The 21075-nt window shown below is 37.1% G+C and overlaps 2 protein-coding genes across 6 annotated transcripts in view; one reads left to right on the top strand and one right to left on the bottom strand.

Moving 5' to 3' along the window:
• The window catches only part of EEA1 (early endosome antigen 1), a 129586-nt gene extending 118924 nt beyond the window's left edge, over positions 1-10662 (top strand). Inside the window, exons 23-30 of one of the 2 annotated variants that reach the window (XM_060412504.1) lie at positions 512-697; positions 1969-2100; positions 4003-4188; positions 5322-5560; positions 5818-5938; positions 6496-6594; positions 7223-7365; positions 8261-10662. In XM_060412504.1, the coding sequence (XP_060268487.1) occupies positions 512-697; positions 1969-2100; positions 4003-4188; positions 5322-5560; positions 5818-5938; positions 6496-6594; positions 7223-7345 (1086 nt within the window). In that variant the 3' untranslated portion in view covers positions 7346-7365; positions 8261-10662. Of the gene's footprint in view, positions 1-511; positions 698-1968; positions 2101-4002; positions 4189-5321; positions 5561-5817; positions 5939-6495; positions 6595-7222 lie in introns of both variants that reach the window. The other variant, XM_015094597.3, reaches the window with a different exon arrangement.
• A 478-nt stretch (positions 10663-11140) lies between these two features.
• The window catches only part of PLEKHG7 (pleckstrin homology and RhoGEF domain containing G7), an 82876-nt gene continuing 72941 nt past the window's right edge, over positions 11141-21075 (bottom strand). For all 4 annotated transcript variants that reach the window (XM_015094589.4, XM_015094590.4, XM_060412505.1 and 1 more), the window contains 2 exons: positions 16237-16334; positions 11141-15308 (listed from right to left, as the gene is read on the bottom strand). In XM_015094589.4, coding sequence (XP_014950075.3) covers positions 15201-15308; positions 16237-16334 — 206 coding nt within the window. In that variant the 3' untranslated portion in view covers positions 11141-15200. The remainder of the gene's footprint in view (positions 15309-16236; positions 16335-21075) is intronic.

The following is a 21075-nucleotide window of genomic DNA, read 5'->3' as shown; positions in this document are numbered from 1 at the left end:
ACAGTTGCTAACTATGGACTATGCTAACCGACAGTGCTGCTGACACCACACAGATGGGAAGTTAAGTGGATGGGCTGATGGCCTTGTCAGAAGTAGAGCCTCTGATGTCTGGTTGACTTTCCTATTTTAGTTCACTTGATCAGATTGGCGATTTAAAATACATTTTCCTCCCAAGATAAAAAAGCTTATCTATTAAATAAAGCTTTTAGTATGCCAAGGGTTATCATAGATCCTACAAAATATGTATGTATATATAATCTTTGTAACTCTTTTTAAATAGCCTTTTTTTTTCATGTTTCTCCATATATCTAACTATGTTCTCTGAGTGTTTGATATGGTTCCTACTTATTTGGTTTTCTTTGTATCACTTAGCCAGTAAATACTTACATACCATTTTTAAAGTATTTCTTTCCATTATGTTTATGCATAACTGTCATGTATATTAACCATTATGTTTCTGTTGAAATTTACTAAAAATGACATAATTATTTGGTGAAATTGTTTTTATAAGTCTGTAGAAGAGAAGCTTTCTCTAGCACAGGAGGATTTGATATCAAACAGAAATCAAATTGGAAACCAAAATAAATTGATTCAAGAACTGAAGACCACCAAGACTGCTTTGGAGCAAGATTTAGCAAAGCACGAACAGCAGTTGAAGGAACAGAATAAAGCACTACAAGATATGCAAAAAGAAAAGGTATTTTATTTTCTGACTAAACCTAGAATCTCAGAGTTACAGTGGGTATAGAGATCTAGTCACATCTCTCACCCGAGAGAGGCATCACCTTTATTTTTAGTAGCTCTCTCAGATGGACTTCTAGTTTCTTAGAAAAGACTTTGGTGATTGGAATTCTAATGCTAGGAAGTTCCTTGTCATTTCTGTCCATCTTCTTACTGCTTTTTAAGTTTTACAAACAAATCTGATTTCTTACATGATAGGCCCTGGGTTATTCAACAACAGATATTATAGTCCCTCAACTATTTCTCATGTAACATGTTATCCTCTGGATTTATTAATGAGGTAATAAAAGGTCTAGGAATAATTCTTAAGCTTGTTAAAAATTCTTGAAATTAAGAACCAATTTTTTCTAAGAGGAAGTAGGGGTGTATTTTGTATAAATGATGCTATGTTGTGAAGTTGAAAGGACTGTAATATACCTAGTACATTTAAAGAGCAGTTAAAATTTTATATAAAAGGGAAATTCAGATTCTAGGAAACATTTTATTTTTGGTTTCATAATTGAAATCATATATTTCCATCAACTGATATATTCTGAAGTGTACAATTCCTGAAGTTCTTGCTATATCTTAATTATGCAGTTCCTTTTTTTTTTTTTGGCCATACCAAAAAAAACCTGGGCTCTCAACAGTGAGAGAGTAGAGTCCTAATCACTGGACCACCAGGGAATTCCCTCTGAATTATCTTTAATTTAAAAATTGGAGGGGAAAAAATAGGGGAATATTTTTGTGGTGATGGCACTGCTGAAGCTGGAATGAAATTTATAATTGGTGCCTCAAGTTAGAAAATTCTGACAGAACTGTATAGTTTAGAGGCCTTTAATTACAAGGGTTTTAAATCAGGTAGATCTTGTTTTAATTTTTTATTTTACTTCTATTTATCTTCTCTGAGTCTTTGTTCCTTGCCTAAAAAATGAGAATTAAAAAGAGCTACCTGGTATAGAGATTAAGTTAGATGATGTGTAATATTCCTCCCTAGGTGCCTTATATAAAGACAGTGATATAAAGATAATAAGGGTAAGATGGTAGTTTTGGCTACACTTTAGCCAGTTTTACAGTATTAACTGTTTAATCCTTTATAACAGTCTTATTGTTGTATAAATAAGGACAGAGACATAAGTAATTTGCTCAACTTAGGTAGAAAGGAGAGATGACAGTCATAAATAGAAGCAATTATTTTTGTTACATTAAGTATTTACTTTAAAATTCTATAAATCATTTTTTCTATAGTCACTAAAAGAAAAAGAACTAGTAAATGAAAAATCTAAATTGGCAGAGACAGAGGAAATTAAGTGTAGACAAGAAAAAGAAATTGCTAAATTGAGTGAAGAACTCAAGTCTCACAAGCAGGAAAGCATAAAGGTATGTGAAGATTATTTTTCCTTTTGTATTAGTGTTGTTAATGTTATATTAATGTTATTAATTAATGTTAATGTTATATTAGTATTGTTAATAAAGTCCAGATGACACCACCCCTTTGGCAGAAAGTGAAGAAGAACTAAAGAACCTCTTGATGAAAGTGAAAGGAGAGAGTGAAAAAGTTGGCTTAAAGCTCAGCATTCAGAAAACTAAGATCATGGCATCCAGTCCCATCACTTCATGGCAAATAGATGGGGAAACAGTGGAAACAGTGTCAGACTTTATTTTTTGGGCTCCAAAATCACTGCAGATAGTGACTGCAGCCAGGAAATTAAAAGTCACTTACTCCTTGGAAGGAAAGTTATGACCAACCTAGACAGCATATATTCAAAAGCAGAGACATTACCAACAAAGGTCCGTCTAGTCAAGGCTATGGTTTTTCCAGTGGTCATGTATGGATGTGAGAGTTGGACTGTGAAGAAAGCTGAGCGCCGAAGAATTGATGCTTTTGAACTGTGGTGTTGGAGAAGACTCTTGAGAGTCCCTTGGACTGCAAGGAGATCCAACCGGTCCATCTTAAAGGAGATTAGTCCTGGTGTTCTTTGGAGGGAGTGTTGTTGAAGCTGAAACTCCAATACTTTGGCCACCTGGTGTGGAGGGCTGACTCATTTGAAAAGACCCTGATGCTGGGAAAGATTGAAGGCGGGAGGAGAAGGGGATGACAGAGGATGAGATGGTTGGATGGCATCACCAACTCGATGGACATGGGTTTGGGTGGACTCTGGGAGTTGGTGATGGACAGGGAGGCCTGGCATGCTGCAGTTAATGCGGCCGCAGAGAGTCAGACATGACTGAGTGACTGAACTGAACTGAGTGTTGTTAAAGAGATACTTGTGTGTGTGTGTGTGTGTGTTTATGTGGGTAGAAATATATCTTATATACATATATACACACATACAGGCTATATTTATCTGTTTCTTTAGAACATAGTATGTGCCAGGCACGTTTTTTTTTAATTGGAAGATAACTGCCCTAGAGTATGGTGCTGGTTTCTGCCATACACCAACATGAATCAGCCACAGGCATACACATTGTTGTTTTTGACAAATACTCCTGCTCTCACAGTGTTTTTATGTTGTAGTGTCTATACACATGTTGAAACTGTGTTAACTTTGCTTTCAGATTATTGAATAGAGCAAAGTAACCCCCAAAGTTTAAATTTTGTTGAGATGATAATCGAGAGCGCTATCCTTTAAGCCTACAGATAAAAACTTCAAAATATATGAGTTTAGGATCAGGATTTTAAGGGATTCTGTTTTTTAAATTGTTTTTCTTCTTAAACCCCTTTAATCTGTTATTTAGAACATTTTTATTAGCATTAGCATGGCTGGCGTGCCACTTAAAGAAACTGAATTGCTTATAAGTTGCTTTTAAAATGTTACTCATTTTCACAGAGAAGGGTTAGATTTTTCTCAGGTGGTCTCATAATACCTCTTGTGTCTATCAATATACTTGCCATTTTACTTTATAATTATCTCTCTTTATCATGTTCTTCTAGACTGACTTCTTAAAATCAGGGAATGTATATAATTTATCTTTTATGTATATCCCTAGAACCTATCAGTGTGTGACACCTAAATGTCGACAAATAAATGCTTATGAAATGAAGAAAGAGAAAATAGGGGGTAGAAAATTTTCATATCATTTAATCAAAACATGCATTGCAAAAGCATCAGCTGAATTTGATTGTTGAGCAGCAAATACATAATCTTGCACCTTTTTAACTGTTTGAAATACTGAACTTTGAGAATTTCATAAGAGTCTAAAACTGATTGTTTGTAATAAGCTGTATAAATTACAGCTTTTTTAACCATAAAGGATTATTTTGGTCTTACTTTTTCATAGGAAATAACAAATCTCAAGGATGCCAAACAGCTGTTGATTCAGCAGAAATTAGAGCTTCAAGGGAAAGTAGATTCCCTGAAGGCAACCCTTGAACAGGAGAAGAAAACCCAGCAAATGCTAAAAGAGCAGATGAAAAAGGAAGAAGATGAGCTGAAGAAAGAGTTTATGGAAAAGGAAGCTAAACTGGTAAGTTAATGGTGGGAGGTGTGTTTTGCAATTGATTTTGTAAATTAATCCATTGAGAGGATTTTTCTACATAAAAGTTATGATTCAAATGCTTACCTAACTTTTAATTTCTTAAAATTTATTTTTAATTGAAGGATTACAATATTGTGTTGGCTTCTGCCAGTACAGCAACAGGAGTCAGAATGGCCATCATCAAAAAATCTACAAACAGTCAATGCTGGAGAGGGCGTGGAGAAAAGGGAACCCTCTTACACTGTTGGTGGGAATGTAAACTGATACAGACAGTATGGAGATTCCTTAAAAACTAGGACCAAAACTACCATATGACCTGGCATTCCTACTACATTTTAATTTTTGATTTAAGATAGGAAATGTGGTTTATTTAAATAGCTGACATGTGATTGGAAATGTTTATTCTGTAATTATATTTTAGTTTATATAATTCAATAAAACATAATTTAAAAACACTTTTAGTGCCAGAACAAGCCTGTAACTATGTAGACTGGGGTAGGTGGCATGAGTGCGAATCATGTTAAACTTGTTAAGTGAATGTTCATATGGGCGAACGGAAACTGCAGCTTGGACTCATGCTGACCGGAGTCTGCTTTTCCTTCCCTAACTTGTGTGTGCCAAATAGGAAGCATCTGGCTTTCCTCTGTTGAACTGAGTCCAAATATCCCCAGATAATTGGACTGCTAAATGTTTTCATTGAAGAACTGCAGTTCCAGGTTCATGTGGTGATTTGAAGTATTATTATTCGTTTTTGGCAGTTTGAGAGAGAGGAGGATACATTTGGAATTTGAGACATAAGAAAATGCCAGCTTTGTCTCCAGGGCACTTGATATCTCTAACTATGTGTTCTTCCCCTGCTCTAGTGGGAAAAAGGAAAATCTCCAGTTGCTTTACTTTAGCTTGATTTTGTAAGAGGCTTGTTGCCTATCATTTCAGGCTTAAGACTTTTAAACCAGTTCAAGTTATGCAGATGTCTGTGGAATCAGTTTTATTAGTGCCTGCTTTCCTTTAGAATAATTATTTATGCTGCCACTGTTTAAAAGTTCAACAACTTAAGTTTATTTTGCACTACCTTTGTAGTAGGTTTTTTACCTACTGTTTACTGTTGTTCCTTTTCTCAGCATTCCGAAATAAAAGAAAAAGAAGTAGGAATGAAGAAACATGAAGAAAATGGGGCTAAACTTACCATGCAGATCACAGCATTAAATGAGAACTTGGGCACCATAAAGAAAGAGTGGCAGTCCAGTCAACGGAGAGTCAGTGAACTCGAGAAACAGACGGACGACTTACGGGGTGAAATTGCAGTACTGGAAGCAACAGTTCAGAATAACCAAGATGAAAGGAGAGCACTACTGGAAAGGTGGTTGATGTCTAGTGAAATTAGTTTATTTCCATGCTAAGTGATAAAAAGATTGTATTTCACATTAAAGCAAAATAGAAGTTTTGAGAGAAGTGCACCTACAGGTTATTTAAGCAGCCATTTAAAAGCTAACCCTTCCAACAATCATATAGGTAAAAGTAATGTATTCTGTTTAAAGTCACTGAAGTGGTTATGTGTATACAGTGAAGGTCTGTAATGATTTTTCTTTTTAAATTATGTTTTGCATTCCATTTTAGGTGTCTTAAAGGAGAAGGTGAAATAGAAAAGCTTCAAACCAAAGTACTAGAATTGCAAAGAAAGCTGGATAATACAACTGCAGCAGTGCAGGAGCTAGGCAGAGAGAATCAGTCCCTTCAGGTAAGTCACCTGCTAATATGAGGCAGTTGTTTAGCCTAGAATTTCCCTTAGTGAAAAGCATATTTTTCGCATTAAAAAAGAAAACCTCATATTTAATAATACTTTTAAATGGCTACTGAGTTGCAGCAGTACTGTGTTATGGGTCATTAAATACAAGATTTAAAGAATTTATCTGAGAGATCTCAACAATTAGAGAGTCATGTCATTCATGAATTGACATTACTGGGAAAAGTCAAGAACACAAAGGAATGAACGAGTCCCTGTGTGTTGAAGTGATCTCAGTATATGCTCAGCGTTCCAAGGAAGGATTGCTTGATCCTTAGGATTAGAATGCATTGGAAATCATCGAAGGTTAGAAATTACCAACACCTTTGACAAATAACATTTGCTTTACTTATTGTCATTCATTTGTAGCAACTTTTGATAATGGAAGTTGACCAAGGTATTTCTGATTTTTAAAAATGTACCCGTTTTAAAACTTGGGCACCAAGTTAGAAATTATCGATCATTGTTTATAGTTTTGAGTACTATTTATTGAAACTTTTTCTCTTTAATAGATCAAACATACACAAGCGTTGACTAGAAAGTGGGCTGAAGACAGTGAAGTACAAAACTGTATGGCCTGTGGGAAAGGCTTTTCCGTAACAGTGAGACGGGTAAATGGTTTTATTACTATAGTTTTGGATTTTATTCCTTGGTGACGGTGTTTTAACCATCAGAATTGTCCTGCATTTGACAGACTTTAAAAGTTTTGGCATTTATTAACTTTAATTTATAACTACGTAGAATAATTAAATTTCATGCACTCTAATTTCTTCCTAGCCTGTGTGTTTCAATTTTAGTTTTATATTCAATCATTGTCTTCCTACTGAGTGACTCTCTGGACTAATCATTTTCTGAACCAGTGCATTCATGGTCAACTCAAGCTTCAGTCAGACATTTATACTCCTATAGAAGAAATTACGCCTGACACATTTTGCAAATAGGGATAGTTTTTCACTTGATAGAGGTACTTTATTAAGGCATTTATTAAAATCCTACAAAGGTTCTTCTGAGAATTCCAAGATAAATTCCATATTTAATGTTTAGTATTTGACTAAATAGGAAGCATTCAAATTAATAAAAGGGATTAAATTGATATTGACATTTTATGTTATTAAATAGTACATCAGTCACTTGAAAGTTAATATACTTTCACAGTGAAGTTTACTTTCTTCTTGTGGTCTCATAATACTTTTGGTATAGTTTTTATGCTTGAAAATGTTCAATTTCTGTCATTTACAGCATCACTGCAGACAATGTGGAAATATCTTCTGTGCTGAGTGTTCAGCCAAAAATGCCTTAACTCCTTCTTCCAAGAAGCCTGTTCGTGTCTGTGATGGATGTTTCAATGACTTGCAAGGATAATGGGTTATCACAACTTCAAAGTAATATTACAGTAACATTAGATTTTTAATAAATGCACTTAATAGAGGTCCTGGACTACTACTATTTGATTTGGACAGTGGTTGCAATACTAAACCAAATTAGAATTCGTATATTTTGGAATGTTATCAAGTAAAATTCTTCTATTTTTGTGAGACTTGAGTTCATCTTTCTCCATTTAACCCTGGAACAGCTTTCATGCCAAGTTTAGAAGTAGCCAATGAAATGTAAATAAATTTTGGATGGAAAATAGCAATGTATTTTTTTAAATATAATTTCACTGTTCAGAAATGATATGAAACACTTCCATAGCTGCTTCTTTCTCCCAAATTTAGTGTATGGAAATGTACATGGGTGATGTTACCCTATCAGATATACTGCACAATAACACATCGATTATATTAAATATTCTCATTATAAAGTCATGCACAGAACTATAAAGTTTTCTTTTTTTCTTATATATAGGTCCATAGCTCAGTTGCATTGTTACAAATTTACTACTCAAGTGTTCTAAATACAGATTATGTATTTAAATATGTATTAACCATGAATTCAAACATGGTTTTTATGTTAACTATATTAAGTTCTCTTGGGTGAATTTTATGGCAATCTCTTTAAAATTAATTTGCTTATTTTATGACTATCCATATTTTATCTGTATTATGGTTATTCTCGGGTTGTATTTAAAGATAAGGGTTAATTTTTCTTTTTTGTCTTTCTGATTTTTAAAACTCCCACATAGTCTTAATTAAAAATCCTACAAAACTTACCAGCCTTACCCCCAGTTGGAAGGTGAATAACATAAATTGTGTAATGGCCCTATACTATTTAAGCAGGAAGACTTCTGAGATTAGCTTTCATTTTATATCCTCATTTCCTCTCATTTTCTCTCTCCAGCATCTTCAGGAATCTGAATTTGCTTTTTTTAATGGATCTTCTTTTTTGAAGGTAATTTGGTTTAACCTTCTCAAGTATAGCTCAGCTTCACTGTAATTGTGTTATAGTTTTGCATCTTAAAGCTAGTGACTGATATTGTTATAGTCTTATCTGTGAAAACAAATATGGCAAGGAGACATTAAATATCCTGTTTTATATTTTTACTTAGCTAACAGGGAAGAGTTTTTTAAAGTTTTGAACTTGACTTACATTTTAAACTACATTTGGGGTTTCATATCAACTCTGTATCTGTTTACTTTGCAAAAATACTGCTATGAAATTACCTTGAAATAACAGTTGGATAATAGAGTATCGCCAACCCCTATATTAAAACCAGAACTGAAACAGAATGACTAATTGAGGGTAATTAAAAATTGGCGTATTTGTATGCTACACAATGGACTCAAACTTTATCATAGTCTTAATTTGGAAAATTGGAAAACATCTGAAAAATAATTAGTATTGATTTATTACTCTACGAAGAAATGTAAAGATACGTATTCACTCAGTGCAGTCATTTGGTAATGGGGGAGGGTGGGGCCTAGTAATCCATTTACAGTAAGTGCTTTCAAGTATCATGCTGAAATGATCATGTTATATTCTTCTTATAATGTACACAAACTAAAAGAGATTGCCATATATTCATTAATTATTTAAAAAATCGGTTTAAGTAAACTCTGTTGTCAGTAGCTATCAAGGACCCTGACTGAATCCCTGGACTCAGATAAACATACATCCTTGAGCATAAATATTGAAGAAATACAATGGTTCCTTATTAAAAATAAGTTGGATAATAGAAATTATGCATTTTCATATATTTACAATTCAAATACTCTTTAATTCTATACTTAAAATTGATAAGCATGTTGGAATAACATTCATAGCACAGTTGTTCTTTTTAATGATAATGAAACTTCATGAGAAATTTCCTGGAATATTTGTTCATTTCATCTCCTAATTGGGCACACTGAAGGCCTTTCCCTGCCTTGTTCCCCCTGCCCACATATTCATAAAAAAATTGTGGGGACAACAAATACATATGTGTTTGAGTATTCTCTACTTTTCATCTAGCTAATCTTACTTTATAAGCCCCAAATAATTTGACTACATATTAAGTAGAAGTGAAACCTAAAATTTAGCCATTAGTCTCACCAACAAGGTGTTTTGGAAACAAAAGGTTTTCTTTTTAATTAAAAAGTCATCCTCTTAGTGCTTACTGGTTCTACATTTTAGATGTCTGCTAGGACTGTCAGTGATTTAGAGCTGGCACATATAGTCCCAGCTCTAACGCAAAGCATATTGGCATCACGTTAGTAAATTTGTAGCCCCAGCACAGAAATGTGAGTTAATAATCAAGTCTTGCTGGGTTAGTGTACAATAAACTATACCTACGGAATTTTTAGTAGAAGACAAAGCTGCTGTTATCGGATTTATTTTGAAGAAAAAAAGAGGGAAACAAACACAAAAACCTCAATGCAATGTATAATTTTGTTCAACTACCTCTTAATGTGGAATTAGTTTAATAGTTTCCTCACAGTAATGTTAAATAGTAACTGCCAAATTTGTTAGTTCCCCATCTCTGTTGAAAAAAATTGATTATTTTATAGTTTGGAGAACTTTAAAGACATTTTTTTTTTTTTTTTTACTGTGCATTTGCATAAAGATGTTTAGCTTTTAAGTGGAGAGCAAATTATGATCATATATTTTGATATTATTCATGACCTATTTGACTAGTTTTTTTTTAAATGCACTTTGGCTATGAAACCCTGGATGATTTGATCCATAAGATTTAAATGTGCCATCAATTTCGTATGCCTAGACATGAGCTTGATGAATGGTATTCTGTGATTATATAATGTGCCACACATTATTGTCTTAATTGCCCTTTGCCTGAATTTTAATGATCAGTTATTGTTGCAGATGTGAATATTGTGTATAAACTTCCTAAATTTATGTAAAATTGTATAAAATAGAATTGGAAATAGCTAGGTTCTCTCTGTGTAGAAGTAATGAACTTATTGTAACATGATGCAGTTATGTCTGTGACATTCTGTACTTCCTGAACTGGATCATATTCATAGTTTCTGTAGATTATTTTGCATGAATATTTTCTCCTTTAGATTTTGGATTCATTGTATTGTTTACTATTTGTGATCATGTAGTTGTGCCTTATTTGTGAGAGAGTTTAGCTCAGTAAATACTGCGGTTTCTAAACTCAGTGAGTGGAAGATTATTGATTATAAATGTAACTGATAAATTACATAACATTTAAATCTGTATAAAGAAAAATGGAAGGATCCTTTATTGAATTGTTGCTTTTTAAAAAAAATGCTAAAGACATTAAAAATCATTTCTTTCTAGTATATTCTGTGACTAAATTATTTTGTCAAATAATTTTAAAAGAATGGCTGATATCTTATTTACAGACTTAGAACTTTGCAGTTGGATATAGGCAGTGGGTGTGTATTAATGTTCAACTTAGAATAGTAAGTTAATCTCAAGAGAAATTACTAGTGCTATTTTGGTTGAGACATCACCTTTTCACTCCATTATTGCAGAGAATTAGCAAAACAAAAACATTAAACGATATTAATATTAAATATTAAACAATATTAATCTCGTTTCATGGTACCTTTAATAGCTGGGCGACCACTTAACGATACTTTTCTGATGGCTTAATGTGCTGTTGCTTTTTGCTGTCCCCCCACCCTCAGGTAGCAAAGTTTTAGAAGCGATTTTTCAGTTTACACTAATGTGTTATTCTCTGAAGTGAACGTATATATCCTCAAACACTTATTAGATGTGTTCTTTTGTGAGCTTTATAGAATTCGACTTCAAATACATGGCATCTTATTTAAATTTTATTGTGGTAACAACAGTTAATATGAGATCTACCCTCTTTTAAGTGTACAGTACAACAGATCTCCCAAGCGCACTCATATTGCTTAACTGAGACTTTATGCCCATTGATTGATTAGGAACTCCCCGTTTCCCTCTACCCCTTGGCAACTATCACTCCACTCTTTGATTCTATGAACTTGAGTATTTTAGAAACCTCATATAAGTGGAATCATGCAGTATTTGTCTTTCTGCGACTGACTGATTTCCCTTAGCATAATGTCCTCAGGCTTCATCTATGTTGTTGCCTGTTTCAGAATTTACTTCTTTTTCAGGGCTGAGCAGAATTCCATTGTGTGTACATACCAGTTTCTTTATCCACTCATCTGCTGGTGAACATTAAGGGTTTTTCCACATCTTGGCTATTGTGAATAGTGCTGCAGTGAACACAGGAGTGCTAATATTTCTTTGTATATAGTATATTCTAAAGCTGTTTTACATCTTAACTAATTAAATTTACATGTTAGTCTTTTTTTCTCCCTTTAATGAGATTTAAGGGAGAAATTAGTTTTTATACATACGTGTTTACTGGCTTCATGGAATAAAAAGGAATCTTGAGAGATCACCTAGTCCCCTGCTCTTTCCCTAGGTTGGCTGATTTCTAGAAAACCTTGCAAGATGATTTTTTTCTAAAAAAATACATAAATTAGTTTTCATCTCTAAGAACTTAATTCTCCTGTACTTTCTTAGGCACTGACAGTAGTTACTGGTTTTCCTTTCATTTTTACTTACTCCTAATAAATATGACATTATTACACAGGCTGTGACCCTCCCTTCTAATAGTGCTTGGCCCTTTAAAAGCACTGTTATGCTACACTTGACCACACTGCCTGGTTTACATGGTGAAACATGCATTCTTCTCAAAGAATTAAGTGTTCACAACACTTCCTCAAGCATCATCCTCTCTATCCCATTCTCCAGCTTAAAGAGATCAGTTTAAGTATCATTTGTCTTGTGGTCCAAGTTGATAAATACACTACTTCCATCCTGGAAACTGCAAAAAGTACTATGTCTGAAATTGTCTAAAATGAAAATCACAAATTTAAATCTGAGAATATGAACCAATTCCTTACCTGCAGTTAACAGTATATTCCACCATGATAATACTTCAAGCTGCCTTTCTTGGCAAGAATTCTAATGATGTTTTAAGTCCTGCCAAATAAGATGCAGTACTGTGCTAACTCACACATATTCAAAACCAGAAAATTTTATGACAAACTCCATTATTCAAAAACTGAGATTTAGAGAATATGCTACTATTTCTATGAAACCTCCCAAGTAAAACTTAACAAGTAAAATTAGAACAGATAATTGCTTTTTTCTCAAAACAATGGAATTTAGTCTTTGGGATTTTCTCCAAGTTAAGAGTATTATAAAGTATACCTGAGATAAGTAAACTGTTGGAGACTAGGAATTTAAAAACCGCTACTAAGATGAAGACATTATTATTCATTGCTTAATATGCTAAAAGAGCAATCCAACTTTGTATGAGGTAGGATTGTAGAGCAGTAAAACTGATTTATAAGTCAGGTAGGAGACTTGGTTTCAGTTCAGACAGTCGCTCAGTCATGCCCGACTCTTTGCGACCCCATGAATCGCAGCACGCCAGGCCTCCCTTTCCATCACCAACTCCCGGAGTTCACTCAGACTCACGTCCATCGAGTTGGTGATGCCATCCAGCCATCTCCTCCTCTGTCGTCCCCTTCTCCTCCTGCCCCCAATCCCTCCCAGCATCAGAGTCTTTTCCAATGAGTCAACTCTTCACATGAGGTGGCCAAAGTACTGGAGTTTCAGCTTTAGCATCATTCCTTCCAAAGAAATCCCAGGGCTGATCTTCAGAATGGACTGGTTGGATCTCCTTGCAGCCCAAGGGACTCTCCAAGAATCTTCAACACCACAGTTCAAAAGTATCAATTCTTCGGCACTCAGCTTTTTTCACAGCCCAACTCTCACATCCATACATGACCACTGGAAAAACCATAGCCTTGACTAGACGGACCTTTGTTGGCAAAGTAATGTCTCTGCTTTTGAATATGCTATCTAGGTTGGTCGTAACTTTCCTTCCAAGGGGTAAGTGTCTTTTAATTTCATGGCTGCACTCATCATCTGCAGTGATTTTGGAGCCCCCAAAGTAAAGTCTGACACTGTTTCCCCATCTATTACCCATGAAGTGATGGGACCAGATGCCATGATCTTCGTTTTCTGAATGTTGAGCTTTAAGCCAACTTTTTCACTCATTCACTTTCATCAAGAGGCTTTGAGTTCCTCTTCACTTTCTGCCACAAGGGTGGTGTCATCTGCATATCTGAGGTTACTGGTATTTCTCCCGGCAATCTTGATTCCAGCTTGTGTTTCTTCCAGCCCAGCGTTTCTCAAGATGTACTCTACATAGAAGTTAAATATGCAGGGTGACAATATACAGCCTTGACGTACTCCTTTTCCTATTTGGAACCAGTTGTTGTTCCATGTCCAGTTCTAACTGTTGCTTCCTGACCTGCATACAGATTTCTCAAGAGGCAGGTCAGGTGATCTGGTATTCCCATCTCTTTCAGAATTTTCCACAGTTGATTGTGATCCACACAGTTGAAGGCTTTGGCATAGTCAATAAAGCAGAAATAGATGTTTTTCTGGAACTCTTTTGTTGATGTTGGCAATTTGGTTTCTGGTTCCTCTGCCTTTCTAAATCCAACTTGGAACATCTGGAAGTTCGTGGTTCTCATATTGCTGAAGCCTGGCTTGGAGAATTTTGAGCATTACTTTACTAGCGAGTGAGATGAGTGCAGTTGTGTGGTAGTTTGAGCATTCTTTGGCATTGCCTTTCTTTGGGACTGGAATGAAAACTGATCTTTTCCAGTCCTGTGGCCACTGCTGAGTTTTCCAAATTTGCTGGCATATTGAGTGCAGCACTTTCACAGCATCATCTTTCAGGATTTGAAACAGCTCAACTGGAATTCCATCACCTCCACTAGCTTTGTTCGTAGTGATGCTTTCTAAAGCCCACTTGACTTCACATTCCAGGATGTCTGGCTCTAGGTGAGTGATCACACCATCTTGATTATCTGGGTCATGAAGATCTTTTTTGTACAGTTCTTCTGTGTATTCTTGCCACCTCTTCTTAATATCTTCTGCTTCTGTTAGGTCCATACCATTTCTGTCCTTTATTGAGCCCATCTTTGCATGAAATGTTCCCTTGGCATTTCTAATTTTCTTGAAGAGATCTCTAGTCTTTCCCATTCTGTTCTTCTCCTCTATTTCTTTGCATTGATCTGCTGAGGAAGACTTTATCTCTTCTTGCTCTTTGGGACTCTGCATTCAGATGCTTATATCTTTCCTTTTCTCCTTTGCCTTTCATCTCTCTTCTTTTCACAGCTATTTGTAAGGCCTCCCCAGACAGCCATTTTGCTTTTTTGCATTTCTTTTCCATGGGGATGGTCTTGATCTCTGTCTCCTGTACAGTGTCACCAACCTCTGTCCATAGTTCATCAGGCACTCTATCAGATCTAGTCCGTTAAATCTATTTCTCACTTCCACTGTATAATCATAAGGGATTTGATTTAGGTCATACCTGAATGGTCTATAGTGGTTTTCCCTACTTTCTTCAATTTAAGTCTGAATTTTGGTTTCATTACAGATACAGATAAAATAAGATGCTAGAATTCATATCAGACCCAAGTAGTGGGCATTGTTTTACGACATGCATCCACCTGGTCATCCCTTATGAACTGTAACAGCCTCATACTTCCCTCACCCCACTTTCAAGCCTGACTGAAGCATTATGAGATAGTCTGGGATATCAACACGTGCATACTTAAGAAGAAATTCCTCAGGGTTCAAATTTGTTGAAGCCATTATTACTCTACCCTGAGGAGTACCTATAGCTCAAATTCTGAAACTTCTTTAAAATGCTTATTCTAGATCATCCCTAGGTTAGGTGCTACAAGTTTGAATGAAAGAATACCTTAATCCCTAATGTCTAAAAAGGTGTGCCACTTGATTTAGGTCCCTAAATTTCCGAGGATTCTGCAGGCAAAGTGAATGAGGACATTTTCTTGGTTTCTTGACTCTTGGTGAAGCAAGAGATTGCTGCTGTTATTTGTGCTATCCATGTTCTCTGTTAAAAAATATAGTGAGAAGAGAATGTTAAACTGACAATTTCTCACATATTTGGATTAATATTTTCCTTTCTATTCGTTAACTTGCTCTTTAAAACTGAAGACTGATGAAACATTTGCCTGTCTCCCATTTTCTGTCTTAATTAGAATGTATCATCAATACCTCTACTCACATAAATGGATTAGATGAGTATGATATTTTGGATAAACAGTTGTGAGTAATCAAGAAACCATAATAGTTAAGGATGACTAATTACAAAGATGAGTACTGGGAATGTAAATAGTTTGAAAATTGAATTTCTTAAATGTCCCCTTTGTGTGGAAATAGAAGTTTTTAATCCGCTGGCATAACTTGAAAAACAGACTGAGGGAAGAAGTCGAGTCCTTGAGCACAATGCAGCCTTCCAGGAACTGGCCACATTGCTGTCCTGAGGAAAGTCTACCAGGGAGAGGCGAAAATGGAAACTCCTGAGACAGAGACACCAGAGCCAGGTAGGCAGCTGGCCCTGCAGCTCCACAGCTGTAAAAACAGGGACCTATTTTCAAAGAGGAGACTTGGTGGTTCATTACTGCAGGAGCCCCTCACTTAAGCTGGCATCATACTGTTTGCATACAGGGCTTTGAAATTGATTACATCTTAAAAGCATGCAATCCAAAGCAGTTTTACTCTCATTTCCTATAGACCTCCCAGAAGTCAGAGGCAGCTTCTGCTGCAGGAGAAACAAGGGAGGCTGTGTCAACACACTGGGGATGTAAGAAAACGGTCAGTGCTGAGGTTTCTGAGCCTGATGTGGTTAGATAGTCATATCCTTCCTGTCCTACCAACTTGACAAAACTTTCCTTTCACTGTTTCTTAGTGAGTTTGGAGTGAGATTTTTTTCCCTCTTCTGTCTGAAGAATCATAACCTACAAAGCTGAAATACATACCTTGATGTTTTCCGTTTGGGCCTGTAATAAGAATGCCGCTATACATTGTCGGTATCTGTTTTCATGTTGTATGAGGAAAGCATTTCTCAGCCCAAAGACTAGAAAAAGATTAAGGACAAAACGACAAAGCATTCAATATGAAATCCATAGTTTCTCAGCCTAAGAACCTGGATTTTTGTTTATTAACGTGTGGGAGTTTTCTGTCCTATGTCTATGAGAGAGCCCACTTCACTATGCAGACCTTTTCTTCCTTAGCCAACAACTTCCGGGACTTAATGAAATACATTTGTGGCTTAAGTGATGGGAAATGTGTTCCTCCCGAAGGAAGAAGCTTAGCATATTAGACAGACTTTGTGAAAAATAATCAGTTTCTTTGACCACTACCCCCACCCCCGGCACTCCTTTTCTTGTACTTAAAGGGAAGTTAAACATCAAGAGAAGGGTTAAACAAATTAAGATGTGGCGAACATACAAAACCACCTGAATGCTTCACAGTGGTCCAAGAAAAGCCCCCCACCCCCCAAAAAAAAGGACTCAAATAAAATCCAACATCCACCAAAATTACGTGAAATGTAAAGCAAAAACAAACAAACGTTGGCATGGTTTCTGTGTTTGAAAAGAAATGGTCTGTTCTGTCGTTTCCTAGCAGATTTCCTTGGGAAAGCAGATTTCCTTTCTTTTTATTAATACAGCTGGAGCTCTTAAAATGAAAGTTTCTCGTTGAATTATTTATACAGCACCAGTTCGGCAGCCTATATATTCTTTCTATAGTCAATTTATGTCTAGGAACAAAGCCAAACCAGGTCATACCAAGTACTACAGAGAGGAGGAGGATAGGGTGCCCCTTCCTGGCTGATCATTATTAAGCTGATGCTTGTTCACAGTCCTTGTTCCTATTCCTTGAAGTTCGTGGATTTAATTCATACTCATTGAGGCAAGTTGAGCCTCATTTCGGAATTGAAGCAAATACGAGACTTTTATTTTCTTAACTGTAAGAACTACTTAAGTCTTACAAACTATAACAGTCTAACCCTCATAATTCCTAAATTCTACCACAACAAAGCCTGACAAGGTCATGAAATTCTGTCCAGCTTTTCTGGGGTGAGAGAACTTAAACCTATTAAAATGACTTTCTGGAAAAAAGATCTGGCTGTGTTTGTTTAACTGCCTGATTTTTCTCCTTATAAATTCCCTGCAGCAAGTGAGGCTTTAAAGATCAGGTGGTGGTTCTTGGCTGGATTTCAGAATCCATTTTCCTCATAATTGTATCTGTAGTTCTCAGTTATTTAAAGTATCCCTCATCTGTTTGGTTTGTAATATGACTACTAAAGATTTCATAAGCAAAAGTACCTGGAATGGTGAGGCTTATCAGATAAAAGAAGGTGATAATAAATAAAAAAAGTAGTGCTTTTCTTCCTGATGTTCTAATATAATAATTAACAATAGCTGACATCATTTATTAAGCACTTACTATCACTAGGCACAGGGCTATGTATTTTTTCCTTATTGTCATTTAAACCACAGATCGACTTTATAAGAGGTCAACTTACCCTGAGTCACCAAAACAATCTTGAAGAACCACCTCGATGCTGCAGGAATCAATGCTCCCCGACCCCAGACTAGACTGCAGTGACCGAAAGAGTATGTATGGTTCCAGCACAAAAACAGACACAAAGATCAATGAAAGGACGAAAGCCCAGAAATAAACCCACGCACCTATGGTCATTTAATCTGCAGCAAAAGAGGCAAAGATACATAATGGAGAAAAGACAATCCCTCCAATAAAGGAGCTGGGAAAACTGGACAGCTATGTGTAAAAGAATGAAATCAGACCACTACCTAACACCATATACACACCAAAAAAACACAACCTCAAAATGGATTAAAGACTTAAAAGTAAGACTGGATACTGTAAAACTCCTAGAGGAAAACATAAGTGGGATGCTCTTTGACAAAAATAGCAATATTTCTTTGGATTTATCTCCTAGAATAATGGGAACAAAAGGAAAAACAAACGAACGGGACCTAATTAAATTTAAAAGCTTTTGCAGAGCAAAGGAAACCATAAACAAAAAGACAACCTACAGAACAGGAGGAAATATTTGCAAATGATGCAGCTAACAAGGGATTCATTTCCAAAATAAACAGCTTATACAACTCAGCATCAAAAAAGCAAATAACCTAATAAAAAATGGGCAAAAGACCTAAACAGGCATTTCTCCAAAGGAGACATACAGATGGCCTACGGGCACGTGGCAAGATGCTCAACATCACTCATTATTAGAGAGATGCAGATCTCAGCTACAATGAAGTGCCACCTCACATAGGGCAGAATGTCCGTCATCAAAGTCTACAGACAGTGTCTGCTGCAGAGGGTGTAGAGAAATGGGAACTCCCCTACACCACTGGTGGGAATGTAAGCTGCTGCGTCCACTGCGGAAAACAGTATGGAGGGTCTACAAAAAACTGAAAACTACCCTATGACGCAGCACTCCTGCTTCTGGGTATCTATCTGGAAAGACAAAAACTAAAATTTGAAATGATACATGCACCCCAATGTTCATAGCAACACTATGCTAGTAGCCATGGAAACATCCTAAATATCCATCAACAGATGACCACATACACATATTACTCAGCCATAAAAAATAATAGTGCCATTCCCAGCAACATGGATGGACCTAGAGAGATGTAAAGTGACATCTTAACAGAGAAAGACAAACAGTGTTTCTTATGGAATCTAAAAAAGGCATACAAATGAGCTTATTTACAAACCGACTCAGAAAAAAAAATCTTAATTATCAAAGGGGAAAGGTAAGGGAGGGATATATTAGGAATTTGAGATTAACAGATACACACTACTATATCAACATCGTGTCTGACTCTGCAACCCCATGATCTGTAGCCTGCCAGGTTCCTCTGTCCATGGAATTTTCCTGGCAAGAACACTGGAGTGGGTTGCCATTTCCTCCTCCAGGGGATCTTTCCGACCCAGGGATGGAGCCTGCGTCTCCTGTGTCTCCTGCACTGACAGGTGAATCCGTCACCCTTGTGCCACCTGGGAAGCCCCACTGTATCAACACATGAAACAGATGAAGAGGCCTCCCCTGGTGGCTCAGTGGTAAAGAACCCACCTGCCAACGCAGCAGACCCGGGTTCGACCCCGATCCAGGAAGACCACACGTGCTGCGGGCAGCTCAGCCTGAGTGCCACCGAGTGGGCCCGAGCCCTAGAGTCCAGGAGCCGCAACTACTGAGCCCGCATGCTGCAGCCTGCCAAAGCCGGCTGCCCTAGGGCCTGTGCTCCGCAACAATAGCAGCCACTGCAGTGAGAAGCCTGCACACTGCAGAGAGCAGCGCTCACTTGCTGCAGCTAGAGAAAAGGCCACGCAACAGTGAAGACCCAGCACGGCCAAAGATAAACACAATTAAAAAGACATAAGCAACAGGACCTACTACACAGCGCAGGAACTAAATTCTTCGGTACCTTGTAATACCCTGTAGTGGAAAAGAATCTGAAAAAAGGTGTGTGTATAAAATGGAATCACTACTGTATACTTGGAACACTGTAAATCCACTATACTTCAATTAAAAAAAAAGTCAACTAATTCCAAATGAGGACACAGATTAGGTGTATTTTTCTAAAGTCACACAGCTTGTGAATGATATAGCCAGGATGTGAAACTAGGTTTCTGTCACTAGGGATGCACAATCCCTTCTTTTTCAGACTTTATTCTGTTTCACCCTACAGCTATTCTGACTCAGGCACTGTATCCAGACAGTTAAAATAATGACCAATGTTAATATTTAAAAACGAAATGGTAGTGACAAATTAAAAAGTAACAAAACATGGTGAAGTATGGTTTTAAAAAGGTATTGATTTTATTTAAAAAAGAAAGGAGAAAAAAAAGGAATACAAAAGAAAATACATGCATCTCCCAAGGGAATCCTGGGATGCCAGGTTTCCCAGAGTCCAGCTGTCTGGTGTGGCTGCGGCTGACTTGAGCCCAAGCTGCTTCCCTCTCCTGCTGGGGGATCACACACCTTCCTCCGCTCACATCCATAAATCCCGGCAGAATCTTCTAACTATGGGCCACTCTAGTAAGAAGGCTGTGTCCCTCTGAGATGCCCCTTTCGAAGCTTGCTCAGGAAAACTCTCTGGTTTATGCAGATTTTGGCCTCTGCTCTAAGACGCCTTAAGGCCCGCCTAGTTGTTTTTCAGCAAAGCTTCTATTTCTCCTAAGTAGAACAGACAAGGGAAGCAGAAGGCTCTAGTCTGGATGTAGGTTCCGCTCACCCCACTGGAGCCCGGCTCCTCTTGGGGAGAGTTTGAATACATTCAGGATTTAAACATTCAAATATACAACCTAGTTACATAACATACTGATGCACAGTGTGGCTATTATTATTACCTGTTGGTGTCTTCAGGGTGCAGTGTTGCTGTGCCATGTATAGGCTGGTCCCCTGCTAGTGAGTAGGGACCAGCTAGCCCAGGGCTGCGGAGAAGGCAATGGCACCCCACTCCAGTACTCCTGCCTGGAAAATCCCATGGACGGAGGAGCCTGGAAGGCTGCAGTCCATGGGGTCGCTGAGGTCGGACACGACTGAGCGACTTCACTTTCACTTTCACACACTGGAGAAGGAAATGGCAACCCACTCCAGTGCTCTTGCCTGGAGAATCCCAGGGACGGGGAGCCTGGTGGGCTGCCGTCTATGGGTTGCACAGAGTCGGACACGACTGAAGCGACTTAGCAGCAGCAGCAGCAGCCGCATCCCAGGGCTGCTGCACTGGGTGCTTCAGGGCTTGCCCTGTCCTCCCTGTCCTCCCCTCCTTGGGGCA

Source organism: Ovis aries, chromosome 3, assembly GCF_016772045.2.
Source record: "Ovis aries strain OAR_USU_Benz2616 breed Rambouillet chromosome 3, ARS-UI_Ramb_v3.0, whole genome shotgun sequence".
NCBI lineage: Eukaryota > Metazoa > Chordata > Mammalia > Artiodactyla > Bovidae > Ovis > Ovis aries.
Note: the sequence above shows the minus strand (reverse complement) of the source record. Positions and strands in the feature narration are given on the sequence as shown.